Here is a 24,164-nt window from a genome sequence, read left to right as displayed (position 1 = left end):
ATAAACATCACTTTAGAATTGCTCCATATTTGTCTGGGGTCTGCTTTTAATAAGCAGTTTGCATGGGGAAAATTCCATAACTCTCATGCAATTTGAAAGTTTTGTTGGAGTATTTTTAGGGATTAATATAGTCTATTTTCTTTTGTATGCATAGGTTGTGCAGACAGCCCTGTCCGAAACACAAGACCCAGAAGAGATTTCTGTAGCTGTAAAAGCATTTATGACAGCTGATCTTCCAAATGAATTGATTGAACTACTAGAGAAAATAGTTTTAGAGACATCTGTCTTTAGTGATCATAGGTAAAAAGAAAAAATCTATTTTATTTATTTCCTTAGTGTTTAAAAAAAAATAAAAAGTTTAATAAACTTTTTTCCCCAAAGTAACCTTCAAAATCTGGAGAGAGAAAATAATTAATGAACTTTTTATCCTCAAAGAAACCTTCAAAATCTGCTAATCCTTACTGCCATTAAGGCTGATCGGACTCGTGTCATGGAATACATCAATCGACTTGATAATTATGATGCTCCAGATATTGCTAACATTGCTATCTCCAATGAACTCTATGAAGAAGCTTTTGCTATATTTAAAAAGTTTGAAGTGAATACATCTGCTATCCAAGTAAGATATTGTTTGATCATCAGATCACTTGTAACAATGGTTTTCAATCTCTAATAGTATTTTTGGAATAGTAATGTTTAAAAGTTCTTGTCTTGAAATAGTCATAGATTGAAACAGTTTGCCTATTTTTAATTATAATTGTTACCATGTTGTATTTTAAGCAATTATTTTGGAAAATGTTGTTGCCTATCAAACCCCTATCCACAGGTTTTAATTGACAACGTAAACAACCTTGACCGAGCTTATGAATTTGCAGAGAGGTGTAATGATCCTGCTGTATGGAGCCAACTGGCTAGAGCTCAGTTGAACCAAGGCCTAGTTAAGGAAGCCATTGACTCGTACTTTAAGGCTGATGACCCTTCACAATATATGGAAGTTGTGGCTGTTGCTAGCAAGAATGGTATACTTAAGAAGTTTTCTGGTTAACCCGTTAGCGGCCAGAGCATCAAAACTATTTTATTTCCCTGATGGCCATGCGAAAAGACACACTTTTCAACAACACTTGAAAAAAAAGCATTATACACTAAATTGCTCTGTTTGTTATTTATGAGGTTAGATAGCATAATAGTTTACTAATAATAAATTAAAAAACACAACTAATCACAGAAAAACATAAACAAAACACTACTAATATTATTTCTATAAAATTTTCATTTAAAATGTTTAAAAAATTCAATGTATTCACTTCAGCCACTTACTTTTTCTATAAGTACATTATAATTAAAGCCAGATTCAGTGGCAAAGGCATTTTAATTTGATTTCATTTCACTATTGGTACTGCCAAAAAATTTTTTAGAAAAAAAAAACCTAAAGTGGTTAAACAGGTTGATTGCTAACACATCTAAGTTAAAGCATCAAAAGGCTTCCAGTGATCAAACTTCCATCCCATAGTAAGCTCATGATACTCCTAATGTTCCATCCACAATGATTCTTCTATCTAATCAGTTCATTTCTTAATGTGCAATCATGTATCTGAATCAAAACATTGCTACAGTAGTAGTTTAATCTTTTTTTACTCTTGCTAATTTGCTTAAAACAGGAAACTAATCCATTTCCCAAACCTCCACTTTTAGGGCCAATTTTTTTTTAAAGAACAAATATTGACATTGAGGAATTAAAAAAGCACCAAGTTACCAGACATAACTACATTGATAGGCCACATTAAAAACTAATTTTCTTGCGTAAATAATTGACTGAAGTTTTTTAATCAGTACAAATTTTTAACCCATGATTTTAGTAAAAAATCGAATGTACTTTCATGAACAGAAAATTGTCAGTTTAAAAAATTGAAGTGCATTAGTACATATACAAAAATGTCAATATTTATTTTAAAGTTGTCATTTTTAAATTCTAAGTTAATACATTATTTCTTATAATAACTATTACTTCAAAGAGTATTCCATTTTATAATTTAGAAATAAAAATGTATTCTGGCTCAAAGAGTAAAGTTGTTATATTCATAACAATATGCTTGATTGGGATATATTATCTGTTGCTTTTTTTTTTTTTAGAAAATTGGGAGGATTTGGTGAAGTTCCTTCAGATGGCTAGAAAGAAAGCCAGAGAAACCTTTGTTGAAACCGAATTGGTTTATGCTTATGCCAAAACTAACAGATTAGCAGATATGGAAGAATTTATTTCAGGTCCTAACCATGCCAATATTACCCAGGTAAATAGCTGATTGCATTTTTAAATGACCTTAGGCTTGTGTGTGGTCAACAATTATTTTTTAAACAATTTACAATTTACACAACTGAGTGATTAGTCATATTTCATGATTCTCAAATTGTAGAGTGTATCATAATTATACATTTTTCCTTAAAAATTGTATTTACTTTTAAATGATATTCAACAACTTTGTAGGTGGCAGATCGATGTTTTGACAACAAGATGTATGATGCAGCAAAACTGTTGTACAACAATGTATCAAATTATGCCAGATTGGCAATCACATTAGTGCACTTGGGTGAATATCAAGGAGCCGTTGACAGTGCCAGAAAAGCAAATAGCACAAAAACATGGAAAGAAGTGAGAGATATTATGTTTTATTCAATCATTTATTGTATCTCTTGATTCTTTGTTGGCAAGAACTTTTTATTTGACTGGACCTTTTCTCATTCCAGGTTTGTTTTGCTTGTGTAGATAATGGAGAATTTAGATTAGCACAGATGTGTGGTCTCCATATTGTTGTCCATGCTGATGAACTAGAAGAATTAATCAATTACTATCAAGACAGAGGATACTTTGAAGAATTAATACAGTTGTTAGAAGCTGCATTAGGTTGGTTTGCAAAGATTATCGTATGTAAACATAGTAGTTAAATGTATATCTATCATTGGAATTTAGTGTTAAGATTATCCAAAATGGCAGTTAACAAAATAGGATTAATGAAATAGTGGATTGTTTTATTTTTGTAACCATGCAACATTTAGCTTTAGACAATAAGATGAAGATATATACCCCATTTGTTTTGGTTTAGTATAATACCCTCAGGCTGACTGCACCAGTTAATTTCTCCAGGCACAGACATTGCAAAACTTCAGAGCTGATGTACTCAGCGGACACTGTTTAAACTTTTTTGGCCCAGATATAGTTTTTATAACAATATTTGAACCAAATGTATGCTTTTATAAACATTTACTTGGATCAATAGTTGATAAGCTGTGATCCAAAAATATACTATACTATCCTAATAATCATGCAATAAAAGAGGCATCAAACTTCATTTATAAATATTTAGTCCTAGACTAAATACTTTTGAACAAAGAAATGTTATCTCACATACTTGAAATGCTCTATTGAAAAGTTTGATCATAAGCCCATCTTTTACATGCCCACTTAAGAAAATAAGCACAACTCTTTAAATCATAGGTGGACATAGTACATCAATTCACAATAAATACAACTTATCAACATCCTTATTTCAGTACAAAGGATAACATATAATACATATTAAATAAAGGCTTCATTTTTTTTTTCAACCAACACATCTTTGGTAATAGATGTAGCAAAATGGTTGGTAATAGATGTAGCAAAATGGAGCTATTATCCACCTTATAGACTACCCATCCATAGGAAGTTGTTTTGACAGTTACTGTTCAGTTGTATTAACTTAAATGATTTTCCATCAAAGGGAAATAAATGGCTTGATAGATGGTAATAAAAGCGGTGACCAGAAAGGTGCGCTATGTGCAAAGAGAAATTATCATTTGCGCATTTTTCCGTTGCGCTTTTTTCACCGTTGCGCATCATTCCGGGATCCGATAAAAGCATATAAATGGCACAGAATAACTCCAAACATTTAAAATACTTTTGTGGTTATGTATGTGAATATTACATGATTGAATTGTGATATCTGGATACTTTTAATTGTTACAGAATTTTATGAAAGCTTCTACACTTGATGGCTTAAAAGATAAGTCCAAATTATCAAATTGATAAATGACTGAATGTTCCTCTACAGGTCTTGAGCGAGCACATATGGGCATGTTTACTGAACTTGCCATTTTGTACTCCAAGTACAAACCTGAGAAAATGAGAGAACATCTAGAACTATTCTGGTCAAGAGTCAACATTCCAAAGGTTTGTTGTCTGATTAGCTAATTACATTTTTGTTCAGTTTTTACTTGGTTTCACTACATTGAAATAAAAGTATAGAAAATGTAATAAATCTATATAATTGCAGGTTTTGAGAGCAGCTGAGCAAGCACATCTGTGGCCTGAGCTTGTATTCCTTTATGATAAATATGATGAGTTTGACAATGCAATTCTTACCATTATGGCACACCCAACTGAAGCCTGGAGGGAACCACAATTCAAAGATATTATTACCAAGGTGAGTTTTAGATTTCATATTAGCAATTTGAACCATATACCTCTTGCTTGTTAATATGATAATGTAGAGTGGGCCTGTTGTAAAATCTCCCAAAGCGAAACAAGAACTCAAATCCTAGAGAAATTAAGCTAATTGTGGTATTTGAACTGAACATTGTTAATAAGCGTTTAAATAAGATTTTCCAATCATGGTTATAAACAGAATTGCGCACATTCTAAGTTATAGAAACAAGCATATATTTCTACCACTTTTTATAGTTCAGGCCCACTAAAAACAATTCGAAGATATTTCTTCTACTTTATGTATTGCCTACATGTGACTACTTTTACTATCAAACAGTTGTTTTGTATTTTGTTTTATATACAGTATGGGGGTGGTTTAGAATAACACGTGGGGGTACAGACAGATATACACATTTTAACTAAGTTTATTATATGTTACAATTTTGTTCAAAGATTACTTACAAAGATAATAAGTCCACTAAATAACTGTATATTGAACATAATAGTAATAAAATGAATCGATTGTCTTCAAAAGAAATGAAATAATTGTCAATTTTATTCTTTTTAGCTCGGTGCGATTTTTATTATTTCTGGGTTTTAAAATTTCAGTTTCAGAATTGGTAAAATTTTAGGATTGATTAATTACATTTTGATATATACATTATAATTGTTTAACAATGTGAAGCAAACAGCTTAAATTCTAACATTATTGCATAAGCTCATCACACTTTCTGAAAACCTCCTCACCCTCACTAAAGTCCAAGCCTAACCTACAAAGTGTATCTTCATTTATTGTCGAAATGGTAAGAAAGAGATGAAATAAACACAAAATAGAGGTATTGAACCAAAGAAGGCCTTGCAACTTTATAATTGTAAAGTACATCTAAGTATAGGGAATGATTCAGCATTTTTTCCCAAACACACCCACAAAAAGTGTTTGATACTATGCATAAGGTTTTGGTTGGTAATGGAAATTATTAAAATAAATAATATATCCTCATAGACATGCCTACCGTCTCGCCAAAATCAGAACCGTCCCGCTTTTTCACCTAAAAAAGTAATTTGTTCGGTCATGCATATTTTGACTCAATTTGTTCAGATTTTTTTTTGAAAAAGAAAAATTAATAAAGAAAGGTAATAACGTGAATTGAAAAAAAAGCAGGGAAAAGCGATTACCTCCCTTTGGCATTAGTTTCCATTTCCTAGTTTTCTTACAATGTTTACAAGTATCTAGCTAGACTAGATCTGCATCTACTAACAGATAATGTGGACAATCTAGCTACTAAACGTTCCTTTTAGTATTTGCAATTGAATTGTAGATTTAATTTATGCCTTAAATAACATGTAGGGTGAAAAATACAATAAAACTATTAAAACCATGACTAACATGCTAATTTAGTAATTTGACTAACATGCTAATTTAGTAATTTCTAGATCTAGATTTTCTAGATCTAGATTATTATCTATATAATTCTCTTCTTTAGACAACAAGCTGTAAGCGCGCCTCGCAGTCCCCTTTCTTCCTCCTTAGGCATATCGCAACGACCCCCACCCCCACATGGTCTGGTGAGCTGTGGTTCACGCTATATGTTGACAATCGAAGAGCCGGGTTTAGTGACGGCTATTAGGGGCAGATAATTTAGTTTGAAACGATTTTAAAACTTAGGGGAGGTAACTAAGAGGATGCTGCTTTCACTGGGGGGGAGGGTTTTAGTGTTTTAAAGCAAATATTTTCAGTGACATCATTGGTACTGTTGAATTCACAAATTATGAATTACTGAAAAGTAGAAAATAAAACTTACTAGTGCGTGTGATACGCAGCGGGTAGGCTTGTTTATTATATTAGCCTACATATAATGAAGCCTTTAGCATTTGTTATTCATATAGCCTAGAATATAGCAAGCCATAAATAATCAAATCAATAATGTTATGTCAAAGCTATTGTTTTTATTGGAGGGTGGGGGGGGGGGGGGTCTCTCTGGTTACTGGTTAATTTTTTTTTTTTAATGTAAGCTGACATTAATGATAAAGCAGTTTTTAAATGTAGCCTAGAGGCTAGTTGTAGTTATATTTTTAGAGTAATTTTTAATTAATTAATTTTTATTTTTGACTTAGTAAAGTAGCGTCAGCGCGTTTGTTCCTCTTTTTGGCTACAAATTCCTATTTTTAGGCATGACTGTTCCTACTTTTGGCTGACAGGGGTAGGCATGTCTGGCCTCATCTACTTTTAATATTTAGAACTTAATAAACATCACTGAGGAATACTAAAACTTTTATGGAGGACATCCAACTCGGAAAGTGGGGGGGGGGGGGGGTCTAAAATCTAAAAACATTAGTTGATGCAAGCACTGATTGAACAGTACTTGACAGCTAAGCAGCTTCGCCCAACCCTGCCTCAGCAACAGACAGTCACACCCACTCATTAACAGATCGGGGGGGGGGGGCTGTCCTTGCCTGGTAAATTAATACTAACAACCTTAACAGAACCAATGATGAATCCCCTTGCATTTCTCCTTAGGTGGCAAACATTGAGCTCTATTATAAAGCAATCCAATTCTACCTTGATTTTAAACCAATGCTGCTCAATGATCTTCTACTTGTGCTCACACCTAGACTGGATCACACACGAGCAGTCAACTTTTTCCAGAAGGTTAGTACACGTTTCTTTCATCTGCTCATCTTCAAGTTTACAACCATTACATCTTATGAAGTGGCCAGATTAATTAGATATTTTGAAAACTGCATTAACCAAGGTGATTTGTTTTTGTTTTTTACAAATGTCTACAGGTCAATCAAATTCCTCTTGTCAAGCCATATTTGAGGTCTGTGCAAAAAAATAATAATAAAGCCATAAATGAAGCAATAAATAACCTGTTTATTGAAGAAGAAGATTATCAAGGATTGCGCACTTCCATTGATGCATACGATAATTTTGATAACATAGCTCTAGCTCAACGTTTAGAGAAGCATGAATTAATAGAGTTCAGGCGTATTGCTGCATATTTGTACAAAGGCAATAACCGCTGGAAGCAGAGTGTTGATTTGTGCAAGAAAGACAGGTTGTTCAAGGTTAGAGCTTTTATTTTTATATTTTTTTCCCCTTTTAGATGTTTTTTGAAAATGTTTACAAATTCATTCATCCTAAGGTATCTTCTAGATTTAAATTAACCCAAGTGTATTAACTCTAGGATGCAATGACATACGCTGGGGAGTCCAGACAAATTGAAATTGCTGAAGACCTTATTGCATGGTTCTTGGAAAATAGCAACCATGAGTGTTTTGCAGCCTGCCTTTTCCAATGCTATGACCTATTAAGACCAGATGTCATCTTGGAACTAGCATGGAGACACAATATAATGGATTTTGCTATGCCATACATGATTCAAGTCATGAGAGAGTACACCTCAAAGGTAAATTAAATTAGATTAACAGCAATAAAAGAAAATTACCTGGGATGTTGTTGAAATCACTGCAATACAGTTGTAGGCAGAGGTGAACAATGGCCTGGTGGTTTGTTTTTTAGTGTTATAGTTTATGTCCTTAATACAGGGTTCCTACAGAGCCGGAAAATACGACTAATAGCCGGGAATTTTTCATAACAGCTGGGAATTTTGTTCATCCCCTAATATTGCGAGATTTGAACTAGGCCTAATGTAGTCTCGCCAGTTGTCGTTAAGAGTAAAGGTGCACAAAACTAGACTCGTGGAATTTGAGCAAACTATAATCACCCATGATTTGCAATAGTTGCTACAATTTCAAATTTTTTTCTGGGGTGCCACTTTTCCATTTTATCCCTCTCCGGGTTAACAAAATTTGAGTTTTAATGGACGGGTTTGAAGTTAAAACAAAACGACTTTTGACTTATGATTCTAGAAATTGTTTTTATTATTAAGTTTCCGGAGCCTTTTTACTGTTGGTCTGTTTTATCATCAGCTATCTCAACTAGTAGTTGTTGGTGTTATGACATATGGTCTGTTTTATCATCAGCTATCTCAACTAGTAGTTGTTGGTGTTATGACATATGGTCTGTTTTATCATCAGCTATCTCAACTAGTAGTTGTTGGTGTTATGACATATGGTCTGTTTTATCATCAGCTATCTCAACTAGTAGTTGTTGGTGTTATGACATATGGTCTGTTTTATCATCAGCTATCTCAACTAGTAGTTGTTGGTGTTATGACATATGCTATAGGCCTTCACAATGACCTCTCCACTGTGTCTAGTAGGGAGATGCCATACCGTCCATTTTTTATAGCAGTCTAAGGCTAATTGAAAAGCAAACATTGATGTGTTTACTATCGTCAGGATTATAGGCCTGCTTGGCTCAGATGCTAGTAATTTTTCCAAGATTGTTTTCTCTTCAAAATACGATTTATTTGAAATTAAAAAAAAAAAAAACTAGAATCTGATATCAGTTATTCTGGTTGATCTTATTGTCTATCAAACTAAAATGTTAAAATTACTATTAGGCTCGTTTAAGCTTAAAAAATCCAGGTACCTCTAAGAAACAACATAATCATTCAATTGAAAACAGTGGGAATGATCATTATTGTTTAAATATGTTCAATTTTGAAAAAACTATTTTCATTTTTGTGAACTTTTTAAAAAAAACTGTTTCAGTGTTATTTCATAGTAACAGAAACTTCTTTTATTTTAGATATTAGCTATACTAATGAATGAATTAGTACAATAGTAGCGTGAGTGGGATTTTCAAACTTATTGTCTTAAATTGTTTCCTGTATACAGCTTGTTGGTTGCGTCACTAACCACACACTTTTGGCTGACTACACACTTTATTGAAGTCAATATAGGAAGTGCTAAAATTAAGTACTTAAATATTTACAAACTGCAGTGTACATTTCTACAACTTTTTACATTAGGTTTCAAAGTGTGACTACTATCAGCTTACCTCACTATATTAATATTGATTGTATTCACATAAATAGCTGTTTTGTTTTGGGAGGCTCTATAAATGTAATATTACATTATGGGATCAAGATGAGTCTACTATTTTAAACTATTTTAGTTATATGCACAATCCTTTTTAAATATTAATTTTTGTTTAAAGATTGTTATAAAGTTAAAATCAAAAGGAATGTATAATATTACAAAGTATGAATCAAATGTCTCAAACATCAAGTTTCAGGGTTTAAAAATTTCAGTTTTCGGATTAAATTTTAGGATATGATTCACTTAAAAAATGAGTAGCACCCCTTAAAAATGTCTGGGTTTTTTGTGGTTTAATTAAATTTAATTTGGCAAACTTATTTTCAATGGTTATGCGCCAGTTAAAATTAATATGAAAACTAACATGGAATTTTTTTAATAGTAGGGAATTTCTTGGAATAGCAGTGAATTTTCTGGTCAAAAAATTGTGGGAACCCTGTTAAAAGGAAAGATGATCATCATTGGGTTCACAGAATGCATTAAATGTTTTAAGATATATCATAAATGATGAAGAATTTCCACAAATGTATTGGGGTGGATGAATTATTGATAACTTGCCTTAAAGGTTCTGTGATGGCTCAGAAGTCAATGTCACAGATTCTACACCACCTGATGAAGTGGTGACTTTGAAAGAACAGTGATGCTCTTCTTGGCTCGATCATCTCATTACTGTACCGCTCATTCATCACTATGAGCTGATGATGTATAAACACTTGTATGAGTAGTCTTTCCTTCCAAGGAATTCATTTGTTGTGAATGGTCCTGACACTTGCTGCAAGGGAGGAAGAACTACAGTGAAGCTGGGTTTTTAATGCCGTTTAAATATATGTATTACAATCAAGCAAGTCAAGAAAAATTTGTACTCAAAAGTTAAGTCAAACAACCTAATCTATTGTGCAGGTTGACAAGCTGGAACAGTCTGAGTCTGTGAGAAGTGAAGAGGAACAGAAGGCAGAAGAAAGACCAATTGTTTTAAGTAAGCCCTAGATTCAATTTGTACATTTGTTCCATTGTGAACATTGTTTATGCATACATTTTTATTTTGAAGTTTTGCAAATTGTTTTTAACTATTATCATTCTTGTGATATTTTTGTGATGTTTTTTCTGTAGCGGAACCCCAACTGATGCTGACTGCTGGACCAATGGGAATCCCACCTCAGGCTGCTTATGGCTATGTTCCTGGAGCAATGCCTGGTGCAATGCCTGGCTATGGCTACACTATGTGAGAATTTCAGTGAAAGTGGTTAAATTTATTTCCTCAGTGTGAAGCATTGAAGTTGGCTAAAAATCTCATCTAAGATGATTTCTCTAGTTATTTGAGATTAGCAAACCAATCACTGACTGAAGTGGTACGTCAGTGAAAAGCTGTCAACACATTTGTGATGAATACAACTAGCTGATATAAATGTACTTCTACATGATTTTATTTTTTAGTTGTTGCGCCATATATCTACTGTCATATTTCTTTTTATTGTATGACACTAACAATAGTGTTAATCGTTTCCAATTATAACATTTCCTAGCTTAGTTCATATTAAAGTCAGTTTAATATATCATGTTCCTGATTTAAATATGATTCTTCACCTAGGGCTAGCAAAATTTAGCTAATGAAATCGGCCAATTAGATGTGCAATCAATAAGTATCCTAATGATTTTCATTACCAATTTTTAAGAACAGCCAAGAAAAGCATACCATTAACATTAGAATCATATTTAGTTTTGGTCAATTTTAAGCTAAGAAGCAGATAAAAGTATGGATTGGATAGCACTTTGAATTATAATGACCTGTTGTCTGGAGACATGAAACTGGTACAAGCTAGTAATACTAATCCAATAGAAGCCTCTTTCTTATTTGAAATGAATGTAACCAAGTTTTTTTATTTACATGTTATAAGCATGTGGGTTGAATTGTAAATGTTTTTAGATTTGTGATACACATACTAAACAGAAATTAATCTTTTTTCCCTTGCACAAGTTGACTTTGTAAAATTAAATGTTATCTAAATACTTCAACCAGTAGCTATTATTAGTACCTAAAAAAATATTTTGATGCAATTAAGTGTAATAAGAATAAGAGCAGCCAGATAGATTTGATATGAAAAAATAGGGATTAGATAATGACTGTCTGTCTTATGTGTGTATCAAACGGTGTTATGTATTCTACTTGTCTTGTATCAATCAACGTAGTTAGCTCACTCTCTAATCTTTGTTGGTGTTGTTCTACACTAGTTACACTTGGTCAGCTCTCAAACTTATCAATGTTGATTGCTCTACTACTGGTGATATTTTTTTCCCCTTGAAATTGAAAAAAAAAACAAGCAAATTCTAGGATTAGAAATGAAAATCAACTACTGTTCAACATGATTTTATGTCACTTTTATTTTTTTATGACTTCATTTTTCTTTAAGCCCAAACTATTTCACATTTTTAAAAACTATTTAAAATAACATTTGCTGATTTTTACAAGGAAAACATTCCTATTGTTGGTTATACTTTGTCATTTACAATTTTTGTAGGTAAATTTGCATGCTTGTACTCCTCATGTATTATCATAGCAACTGGTATTGCCTTAGAAATAGTCTCCCCTGGGCAAGTAGTGATGTTTGTCATTGCTAGAATTGATGTGGGTACACAGCCAGCAGTAGTTTGATGTTGTATTTATAAGGATGTGGATGGAAGAAATATGCAAAACTCGGATAACAGATGTAGTTGTCCCATTTGTTTTTACAATTGTATTTCAGTCACTTTTTTGTTACCATTGTCATTATTTGCTTGTAAAATGATTTTTCTTTCTTTTAAAGTTCCTGTGGGTAAAATTAAGTTGACTGTGTGCACCTCTGATAGAAGATCAAAGCTAGATATTAGTAACAATCAAGTAGTAATGCATGTTGACTGTGTTACTTGAATTATTCATTTCTTAGGATTTGATTTTTCCATTGACAAATTGTCTGGCATTTCAGTTTTTACCCCAATATGTACCGAGAACAAATAATTTAAAATGAGTTTGTCCAGTAATTTTACCCCTTTCTACCCAACCTGAGTTTTCTACTCTGCATTATTTGTTCAATCATTTTCAAATATTTTTCAATGCTCTTGTTGGTAGTGTGAGGGACTTTTAAAAAAAAATTGGCTAATGATACTGTTTTGTTAATTTATTGGGCGCAAGTATCGCATTGGTATGACTTATTTAGGCTTGTGAAACTGTCATAGATTTTTGGGGTCTATAAATTTGATGTCTTATAGTATGTCAGATTGTGTGCTGTAATTATTCTGTTGGTTAAAGAGCTATTAAATATACCAAGTATACAGTCCTCTATCACAGAGTTGTTTTTCTTATAGCCTCATACCATCATTTAGAATACGGTCTAATACTAAAGTTGGACTGACCTCCCCTAAACTTTCTCGAATATGCTTTTCAATCCAGCAAACCATGCGTTGTTTACCTGAAGGGAAAAAAGCTGGAGTAATCTCCCCTAAACTTTCTCGTAAATACATATAGACTACGGGGGGGGGGGGGTGTCAACTCTGGATATAGACTTGATTTTTAATTACTCAATTTTAAAAAATAGAATAGACTATGGTAGAACAAAGAACTGCGCATCCAGTGAACAGCAAACAATCTGTAAAATAGTGCCGAAATATTTATATACGAGCCGACCCGTGGCATATACGCCGCTATTTAGTCGTTTTATTTTCTACTTTTCAGTCATTCATAATTTGTGAATTCGACAGTACCAATGCTGCCACTGAAAATATTTGCTTTAAAACACTATCAGTACATCGTTAAGGACGATACTACCCCCACCCTCCTTTCCCCCAACCCCTACACCCCCCCCCCCCCCCGTGAAAGCAGCCTCCCCTAAGTTTAAAATAGTTTCAAACTAAATTATCTGCCCCTAGTAGCCGTCACTAAACCCGGCTCTACGATTGTAAACATTTAGCTTGAACCAAAACTCACCAGACCATGTAGGGGTGGGGTGGTAGGGAGCGCGCTTACAGTTTGGTGTTTTTTAGCGTCTCCAAGAAGAGAATTATATATATATATATATAAGATAGATTATAATTTCATATGCGGTTTTTTTTATTGAGAAATCGGAAATAGCGCAAAGTACTATTTCCGGTCAACGGATAGAAGGCAGAGAAGCAGATCTTTTACTTATATGTGAAATTTCATCTATCAGTCTATCTGAAACAGTACTCAAGTCATAGGCTTATGAAAAAATAAAAGAATAGGTTCCACTTCCGGAAATCGCAAAAAGTTGATAAATAACTACACGTCCTAATACATAAAAGCCCATGTATGCACTTCTCTCTCTCTCTCTCTCTGTCCGCAAAATATTTTCAGATGCTATGATATCAGTATCTTCTGCGATATGGAGAACTTTAAACGGACTCTTGTTGAATATATTATGTTGAATGTTTTAAATGTAAAAACTTAATTTTATTGAAAGAAGGAAAATAAAGGCAAATTCGAATGTAGAAACACAATTTTAATTATGCAGCTGGAAAAGTGTTTATTGTTTTGACAAGAACGCAAACATCAATGACGTCACATGTTTTAATAACGGAAAGAACACAAAACCAATTTTAGAATATGAAGAAATTAGCTATTTCATTCAAATTTGATTTAGAACTATTTATCTACTTATCAAGATGTAAGCTATAAAATGTATACAATTTTCTCGGCCAAAAGTAATACAAATTACTTTAAGTTTAAAAACACCATTAAACAGCCGGGTTTTTAACGGAATCTTTTAAGTCTCTTAATCATTATGGTGTTGTGTTGACTAACAATGTTTAAAATTTGGTTTTTCTAATCGGTATTGGTAGCCTATGTTATTTTAAATTCGTCGGATTTTCAGCTATATGGTTATTCTTTTGCTTATTCACTAATATCGTTCAACGTGTAGTAAGACACATTGCGTTTTGACCAATAACTGTTTTATTATATATTTTTCTCAAACACGTAAAACATTGCAATATATAGGCCTTAATTCACGTGTAACGGGTACGGACGGCTAGTTTAATATAATGGTTATATATGAAATTTCATCAACCTAGCTGTAATGGTACTCACATTATCATGTTCACAGACATACGGACAAAATTGCTAAAGTTTTTCTGACTTAGGGATCTGAAATAGTATTCAAGTTATTTGGTATTTTAGTATTTTGGGAAACTGCAAAAAAGTACCACTTCCGGGAGTCTTTTAAAAGTTAAATGAAACTTGCGTACACAATCTAATACTCGTATGTGAAATTTCGTCTACATAAGGGGTCGTCCATAAATGACGTCACACACCTGGGGGGTGGAGGGGGTTCAAACTTTTGTGGGGAGGGGGGGGGTAGAGACAGTGTTACGTCACGTAATCTTAATTCCACTAATTGATTAACATGTATTTTTTGTTTAGTTTTTAGAAAAATAAACTTACTAAATACTAAGTATTTTTTTTTACATTGGTTGCGATACTTCTAACAAAATGTATACTATTGTGTAAGTTGTCAAAAGATTGTGAAATATATCGTTGTTCTAATTAAACGCAGGAGTGAAAATTCGGACACTTCTACTTGACCGATACAATTCACATTTGACACGTGGGTCAAGACATGAAGGCAATGCAATCTGAAATTAAATTTGACTTAATTCGATGCCTAATTAATTTTTTATGAATTAATTTAAATTTGGACCGAATTAGTAGGCATGTCTATCCAACCACACCACACGCGTCATCACGTTCGATAGCTGCGCCATCAGGTTTAATAGCTGCGCCATCACGTTCAATAGACACGCAATGATTTTTAGTCATGTAACACTATCGTAAATAAAACATGTAAAGTACTGAAATTTTTTAGCGCAATTTCCATTCTGGAGAATTGCGTTTATTAACCCGTCATTTCTGGATGGATGGATGGATGAATGTATGGATGTGTGTCCGCAGCTTTAAGTCGTATCTCCTCCTCAACGAAGCAATATCGATGACTAGTTACAAAAACAATTATGTTAAGCAAGTTACGAGGATGAACATAGGCCATAAAAATTCCGGGTTTCTTTCAGGGATTTCCCGGAAAAGCCAAAAAACCTCAAAAAAATGCAGTTTTTGGCCCATATCTCGGCAACCAGACCACTTAGCGACTTGAAACATGTACCAATCGATTCCTGCCATAATTTAGAACAATATTGCCGAAGAAAGTTTTCAAAAATATCCTTTCGTTTGGTCACAACAATTTTTTTTGAATTAATTAAAATTTGGACCGAATTAGTAGGCATTTTATGCAACCACACCACACGCGTCATCACGTTCAATAGCTGCGCCACCACGTTCAATGGCTGCGACATCACGTTCGGTAGCTAGGCGCGCAATGGTTTTTAGTCATGTTACTCTATTGTAAATAAAACATGTAAAATACTGAAAAAAATAATATAAAACGTTTTAATAACTAACCAATGGTTTTACTAACCATGCTCTTGATTTACGCTACGACAGAGCTATTTTTAGATAACATAAGGAAATTGCGCTAAAATTGTCACTAGACTTTTTTTAATTACTTGTTTTCCATAAAAAACGTTTTAATAACAAGCTTTTATGTAATGATGCACTAAAAAGTAGAAAATAAATTATACACTACTATTTAAATTACTATAAAGAAAAGCGTGGGTCTCTTCTCAAATATTAGTAAAGGTATCCAATAGGTACTAAAGTGACCCACGTTTTTCTTTATAGTAATTTAAATAGTATTGTATAATTTATTGTAACACATATGGTTACCAGCCAAAGGGGGATAAAACTATGAAGTTTTTATTCATTGGGTTGCGGCCCCTGTGGGACTGCAACTGAACTGTTGACGTTTTTTTATGCTTTTGTGAGCGAAATTACCTGTGTTCCATGTCATGTGACATGTGCCTAGTCGTGTCGCACACGCAAGGCTGCTGTCTGTGGGGCAAGATGTAGACCTAATGAAGGGCTACAGTTCTGTTTCTATTTTGATCTTTTGATCTTTTGATCTTTTGGTCTTTTGGATTGTTTGGATCTTTTGGTCTATCTTGGCTAGTTCGTTTTGTACTACTGTGTTGCATCGCCGTCATGGCTCGATGCTATAAATAAACGAGTACTTGACAACAACTGTCGGCGTCGGTGTGTACTTAATCTCAGGGTCAGCCCGTCTTAACCACAACACCTCAGTGGGTAAAAGCATCCCCACTGAGTGAGGGTTACATTTGGCGCCCAACGTGGGGCTTGACCTTGGGAGGTAGGATGGAAAGCACCAAGCCGATGTTCGAGAAGTTGTCGCAGGAGTTGGCCGAATTGACGGCTAAGATGGCGGCGATACAGGCAAGTGTGCAGCGGCCCGTGACGGTGAAGGTGTGTGCTCCAGTACACAGCGATGATGACGAGTTCACCGACTTTCTACCCACGGGCGGGGTTGCAGGGGAAGCTAGCCCGAAGATGGAGTCCGTCCTGAAAGCTGTTAAAAGGCTGGACGGGACAACTGAGTCTCCAGTCGTAGCCACGGCAGCAGCTAACAGGACTATCCAGGTAGACTCACTAACGGCAGCCGTTCGCCAAGAGACGACGCCGCTGATACTCACGGAGGAACAACTTGACCGTCTGGCGGAGAAGGTGGCAGCAGCTATCCTAGCCCGGAAACAACGGCCTTACAGAGGAGCTTGTTACGGGTGCGGGTCCAGGAAGCACTTCGTCCGCGACTGTCCTAGGAAAGCAGCTAGGCAACGGAGTCAGCAGCAGGGGAAATGCCAGTCTATCAGCGTCGGGGAGCGGATGCTGATGCGTGTTCTGCCAAGCTCCCAGCCCAAGTTTACGCCACCGAGATCATCACAGTGTCGAGCAACCACAGCTCAGGTTACCTCGCCTAGCGGCTGGAGGTACGGCTGTCGGGTGTTCCGCCGTGGCGGAGGGTTGCAGCCGGAGGGTGCGCGTGAGGAGGGTAGACAGCCACACTATGAATGTCAGTCTCAGCGCGAGCAAGGTCGTCGCTTGGGAGACAGACATGACACAAGCAGAGGTCGGAGACGCCGCCGGAGGAGAGGCCGACGACGTGGTGGACGCCGCCTGGTTGGCAGCGACCCGACTATACATTGTCGAGTGCTGAAACCACTGTGGCGGAGGGGGAGCGACGGAGAGAGGTCATACCAACCAGTGAGGCAGATGAAGGTGAGGAACTGACAGTCAAGGTAGTGGTCCCAACTAGACTTCGGCCGGAGGCAACGCCTTTCGTGCCAGAGTTTGTCGCCCGGGACGGACAAGACAAGGTGATGGTCAGGCCAGCCCCACATCTGAATGAGGTGAATGCGAGGGACGAGGCATCGGACGAGGATGACTCTTGGATCAACCCAGAACCACCAGTGGAGCTGCGGAGGTCAACCCGTCAACGACGACCCGTCGAGCGACTCAACCTGGCGCATCAAGTGGTGACCAGTACCTGCACTGGAGCCTCTACCGGTTTGCCGGGAATAATCTATTTAAGTTGAAAGGACTTAATGTCTGTGTACTAGTGTACTGAACTTTTTTTTTAAGTACTATTATGTATGAGTGTAAATGTAAATGTAAATGTGAATTCCATTGTACATTTATTTGTGAGGGGGGCTGTGTAACACATATGGTTACCAGCCAAAGGGGGATAAAACTATGAAGTTTTTATTCATTGGGTTGCGGCCCCTGTGGGACTGCAACTGAACTGTTGACGTTTTTTTATGCTTTTGTGAGCGAAATTACCTGTGTTCCATGTCATGTGACATGTGCCTAGTCGTGTCGCACACGCAAGGCTGCTGTCTGTGGGGCAAGATGTAGACCTAATGAAGGGCTACAGTTCTTTTTCTTTTTGATCTTTTGATCTTTTGATCTTTTGGTCTTTTGGATTGTTTGGATCTTTTGGTCTATCTTGGCTAGTTCGTTTTGTACTACTGTGTTGCATCGCCGTCATGGCTCGATGCTATAAATAAACGAGTACTTGACAACAACTGTCGGCGTCGGTGTGTACTTAATCTCAGGGTCAGCCCGTCTTAACCACAACACCTCAGTGGGTAAAAGCATCCCCACTGAATGAGGGTTACATTATTTTCTACTTTTTAGTGCATCATTACATAAAAGCTTGTTATTAAAACGTTTTTTATGAAAAAATTTTTTAACTCACTTCCTCTGTCGTCAGTCATCAGTATGTCGTCAGGGGTCATCCATAAATGACGTCACACTCGTAGGGGGGAGGGGGGGGGTCCGTAATTTTGTGACGATGTGTGATGAGGGGGAGGGGGGGGGGGGTTCAGATGTTGCGACGTCACATTTTTGCATTATAAAAAAGCAATGTTAGAAAACGAATTTTAGACGTTATTTCGCGTGTTAGATAACTGTTTTAATAAATTGTAATAGTTTAGACAAGATTTTGGAAAAATATAGATGTTTTTAAAAAATTCAACTGCAATTTTGAGGGGGGTTGTAGGTTGAGGTGTGACGTCATTTTAGGGGGGGGGGTCTGGCTTTTTGTGACGACGTGTGACGGATGGGATGGGGGGACGTAAAAATCGTCAAAAAAAAGCGTGACGTCATTTATGGATGACCCCTCAGTCTAGATCGAAACGCAGGAGTGAAAATTCGGTCACTTCTACTTGACCGATACGATTCACATTTGACACGTGGGTCAAGACATGAAGACAATGCAATCTGAAATTAAATTTGACTTAATTCGATGCCTAATTAATTTTTTATGAATTAATTAAAATTTGGACCAAATTAGTAGGCATGTCTATCCAACCACACCACAGGCGTCATCACGTTCAATAGCTGCGCCATCACGTTCAATAGACACGCAATGGTTTTTAGTCATGTAACACTATTGTAAATAAAACATGTAAAGTACTGAAATTTTTTTTCATAAAAAACGTTTTAATAACAAGCTTTTATGTAATGATGCACTAAAAAGTAGAAAATAAATTATACACTACTATTTAAATTACTATAAAGAAAAGCGTGGGTCTCTTCTCAAATATTAGTAAAGGTATCCAATAGGTACTAAAGTACTAAAGTGACCCACGTTTTTCTTTATAGTAATTTAAATAGTATTGTATAATTTATTTTTCTACTTTTTAGTGCATCATTACATAAAAGCTTGTTATTAAAACGTTTTTTATGAAAAATTTTTTTAACTCACTTCCTCTGTCGTCAGTCATCAGTATGTCGTCAGGGGTCATCCATAAATGACGTCACACTCGTAGGGGGGAGGGGGGGTCCGTAATTTTGTGACGATGTGTGATGAGGGGGAGGGGGGGGGGGGTTCAGATGTTGCGACGTCACATTTTTGCATTATAAAAAAGCAATGTTAGAAAACGAATTTTAGACGTTATTTCGCGTGTTAGATAACTGTTTTAATAAATTGTAATAGTTTAGACAAGATTTTGGAAAAATATAGATGTTTTTAAAAAATTCAACTGCAATTTTGAGGGGGGTTGTAGGTTGAGGTGTGACGTCATTTTAGGGGGGGGGGTCTGGCTTTTTGTGACGACGTGTGACGGATGGGAGGGGGGGACGTAAAAATCGTCCAAAAAAAGCGTGACGTCATTTATGGATGACCCCTCAGTCTAGATCGAAACGCAGGAGTGAAAATTCGTTCACTTCTACTTGACCGATACGATTCACATTTGACACGTGGGTCAAGACATGAAGACAATGCAATCTGAAATTACATTTCACTTAATTCGATGCCTAATTAATTTTTTATGAATTAATTAAAATTTGGACCAAATTAGTAGGCATGTCTATCCAACCACACCACAGGCGTCATCACGTTCAATAGCTGCGCCATCACGTTCAATAGACACGCAATGGTTTTTAGTCATGTAACACTATTGTAAATAAAACATGTAAAGTACTGAAATTTTTTTTCATAAAAAACGTTTTAATAACAAGCTTTTATGTAATGATGCACTAAAAAGTAGAAAATAAATTATACACTACTATTTAAATTACTATAAAGAAAAGCGTGGGTCTCTTCTCAAATATTAGTAAAGGTATCCAATAGGTACTAAAGTACTAAAGTGACCCACGTTTTTCTTTATAGTAATTTAAATAGTATTGTATAATTTATTTTCTACTTTTTAGTGCATCATTACATAAAAGCTTGTTATTAAAACGTTTTTTATGAAAAAATTTTTTAACTCACTTCCTCTGTCGTCAGTCATCAGTATGTCGTCAGGGGTCATCCATAAATGACGTCACACTCGTAGGGGGGAGGGGGGGTCCGTAATTTTGTGACGATGTGTGATGAGGGGGAGGGGGGGGGGGGGGTTCAGATGTTGCGACGTCACATTTTTGCATTATAAAAAAGCAATGTTAGAAAACGAATTTTAGACGTTATTTCGCGTGTTAGATAACTGTTTTAATAAATTGTAATAGTTTAGACAAGATTTTGGAAAAATATAGATGTTTTTAAAAAATTCAACTGCAATTTTGAGGGGGGTTGTAGGTTGAGGTGTGACGTCATTTTAGGGGGGGGGGTCTGGCTTTTTGTGACGACGTGTGACGGATGGGAGGGGGGGACGTAAAAATCGTCCAAAAAAAGCGTGACGTCATTTATGGATGACCCCTCAGTCTAGATCGAAACGCAGGAGTGAAAATTCGTTCACTTCTACTTGACCGATACGATTCACATTTGACACGTGGGTCAAGACATGAAGACAATGCAATCTGAAATTACATTTCACTTAATTCGATGCCTAATTAATTTTTTATGAATTAATTAAAATTTGGACCAAATTAGTAGGCATGTCTATCCAACCACACCACAGGCGTCATCACGTTCAATAGCTGCGCCATCACGTTCAATAGACACGCAATGGTTTTTAGTCATGTAACACTATTGTAAATAAAACATGTAAAGTACTGAAATTTTTTTTCATAAAAAACGTTTTAATAACAAGCTTTTATGTAATGATGCACTAAAAAGTAGAAAATAAATTATACACTACTATTTAAATTACTATAAAGAAAAGCGTGGGTCTCTTCTCAAATATTAGTAAAGGTATCCAATAGGTACTAAAGTACTAAAGTGACCCACGTTTTTCTTTATAGTAATTTAAATAGTATTGTATAATTTATTTTCTACTGTTTAGTGCATCATTACATAAAAGCCTGTTATTAAAACGTTTTTTATGAAAAAAATTTTTTTTACAAGCTTTTATTTAACTCACTTCCTCGTCATTCTGTCTGTCGTCAGTCTAGATCGAAACGCAGAGTGAAAATTCGGACACTTCTACTTGACCGATACGATTCACACTTGGCACGTGGGTCAAGACATGAAGACAATGCAATCTGAAATTATATTTGACTTAATTGGATGTCTTATTAATTTTTTATGAATTAATTAAAATTTGGACCGAATTAGTAGGCATGTTTATCCAACCACACCACAGGCGTCATCACGTTCAATAGCTGCGCCATCACGTTCAATGGCTGCGCCATCACGTTCAGTAGGCGCGCAATGGTGTTTAGTCATGTAACTCTATTTAAATAAAACATGTAAAGTACTGAAAAAAAATTCATAAAAAACGTTTTAATAACAAGCTTTTAAGTACTAATGCACTAAAAAGTAGAAAATAAATTATAGACTACTATTTAAAGAACTATAAAGAAAAGCGTGGGTCTCTTTTTAAACATTAGTAAAGGTATCCAATAGATACTAAAGTGACCCACGCTTTTCTTTATAGTTATTTAAATAGTAGTCCATAATTTATTTTCTACTTTTTAGTGCATTAGTACTTAAAATGTAGAGGACCATAACTTGTGTGTTTAGTTAATCAGCATTTACCCGGCATTACCCACCCTAACCACAACCAACCAAAACACACAAAAAAAAAAAAACAAAAAAAACGCAAACATAACACTAACACAAAACAAACACACAAAAAAACACAAAAACAAACGAAAAGACGAACCCAACCACAAACACTAACGCAAACAAAAAAGCAAAAGAAAACAAATCCAAACGCAAACACAAACACAAACACAAATCCAACCACAACCAAACAAAACCAAAACACAAAAAAAAACGCAAACATAACACAAACACAAGTACAAATACAAACACTAACGAAAACACAAACACAAACACAACGAAAACACAAACGCTAAGAAAAAAGCAAACGAAAAACACAAACGCAAAGAAAAAAGCAAACGAAAACAAACCCCAATCCAAACGCAAACACAAACGTAAACCCAAGCCCAAAGAAAACACAAACGTAAATATAAACTCCACATAAAGTTTCCACAGTCTAGCCCGGGGCGCCAAATCGCACCATGACCACGTGCGGCGTAACCGCCTGATTCAACTTAGTAAACGACTATAGTACCCAACTTATTTATAGTCTTTTGAACTCACTTATGCGAACGTAGGTACCATAGCGAACACGGGAAGGCCCGGGGCGCCAAACAGCACACTGTCGGGGTGCCGAAGGACGCCCGGATTTGATTCACTTAAAGACTATAGTAACCTTTCTTATTCATAGTCTATCGCACTGTTTAAAACGAAATTATGCACCATAGCGCTCACATGATAGCACAGGGCGCCAAATCGAACCGCGGAGGGGCGCCGAAGGACGCGCCTGTTTCAATTTTTAATGAACAAAATTATAATACTCGAAGCTTATCCGTAAATGGAAAGAATTAAACAAATAGGATTTGTAGGACCTGGCTTATTAACTGTTATTGATCTTAAAAAATAAGTAGTAAACAGTACGTTCAGTGTATGGAATAAATAAAAGGCAGTATTAAAAAAACCAACGACATTACACTTAATCAATCCCGCTATTTTCCACTAATGCAATGTTTTATAAAGGGAAGTAATTGTGTTTTCCTAATTTATCAAAGGGAAGTAAGTGCTAAAGAACTAAATATAAATAATTTTCAAACATAATTAGAATTTTTGTAAAAGATTATATATTTTCTAAAATTGTGTTTTCAGTATTAATTTTTTAACTCATAAATTTAGACCATGAGCGCTTTAATAATCCAACACTTGAATCCATCGAGGTCTGGTTTTATTTTTCTTATATTCCTTTGAAATCCACGAAAAACATTTTACAAACATATACAGAATTGAGCTTTGATTTCTCTTCACATCGGGTAAATCTTTCGCCTTTTACTAAAGATTTCTCGGCCTTTTGGCAAAGATCGATAACCTATCCGCACCATCCAATGATGTCATCCTCAAACAGAATGACTTACGCAAATATCGTCAACAAAGGGGTTGCGCCCTTGGATGTTCCCCCTGGGTCGAGAGACTTGGGGAGGAGCCACCCGGATTACGGTTCAGGTGGCTTAATGAAATCCTGGGCCCAACCCTTTTCAGCAAATTCAACTACGTATCTGAATCTACCTGATGAAGATTGCCCAGAACTGTACCCAGTCGACACACCAACTATCCAAGTTCGAATCTCCTCAAAAGGCCTCCCCAACCTACGCGGACATGTCTTACGACAACTCATACGTAATGAACAAATCCTGCTCCTCAACTACGGCAGAGCAGACACTTGGTTCTTCTCCTCTACAGCATTCGACGTCACCACGATGCACAATACACACAAAATACACGGCCCTTACACACTACACTTCACACTACACGAAAAAAATAGAATCAACGGAACCCTTAGGTGGGTACCCCCCACACTCAACGATCAACAAAGAACCAATCATAACAACAATTCATCACACCAGTAACCGCAGCTTCTCCATACACACTGACAACCCAACAAACATCCC

At 35.6% G+C, this 24,164-nt stretch overlaps 2 protein-coding genes across 2 annotated transcripts in view; both read left to right on the top strand.

Moving 5' to 3' along the window:
* The window catches only part of LOC131954535 (clathrin heavy chain 1), a 46,937-nt gene extending 34,223 nt beyond the window's left edge, over positions 1-12,714 (top strand). The window contains exons 22-34 of the mRNA XM_059318294.1: positions 155-300; positions 436-619; positions 827-1,019; positions 2,131-2,288; positions 2,483-2,647; positions 2,743-2,899; positions 4,083-4,201; positions 4,305-4,454; positions 6,975-7,106; positions 7,244-7,525; positions 7,645-7,866; positions 10,304-10,379; positions 10,514-12,714. Of these exons, the coding sequence (XP_059174277.1) occupies positions 155-300; positions 436-619; positions 827-1,019; positions 2,131-2,288; positions 2,483-2,647; positions 2,743-2,899; positions 4,083-4,201; positions 4,305-4,454; positions 6,975-7,106; positions 7,244-7,525; positions 7,645-7,866; positions 10,304-10,379; positions 10,514-10,629 (2,100 nt within the window). The 3' untranslated portion in view covers positions 10,630-12,714. The remainder of the gene's footprint in view (positions 1-154; positions 301-435; positions 620-826; positions 1,020-2,130; positions 2,289-2,482; positions 2,648-2,742; positions 2,900-4,082; positions 4,202-4,304; positions 4,455-6,974; positions 7,107-7,243; positions 7,526-7,644; positions 7,867-10,303; positions 10,380-10,513) is intronic.
* LOC131954532 (citron rho-interacting kinase) overlaps positions 1-24,164 on the top strand; it is a 130,799-nt gene that overhangs the window by 39,964 nt on the left and 66,671 nt on the right. The gene's annotated exons all lie outside the window — the stretch shown is intronic.

The sequence above is a fragment of the Physella acuta genome, unplaced genomic scaffold (genome assembly GCF_028476545.2).
Source record: "Physella acuta isolate Inbredline_101_S28 unplaced genomic scaffold, ASM2847654v3 ptg001009l, whole genome shotgun sequence".
NCBI lineage: Eukaryota > Metazoa > Mollusca > Gastropoda > Physidae > Physella > Physella acuta.
Note: the sequence above shows the minus strand (reverse complement) of the source record. Positions and strands in the feature narration are given on the sequence as shown.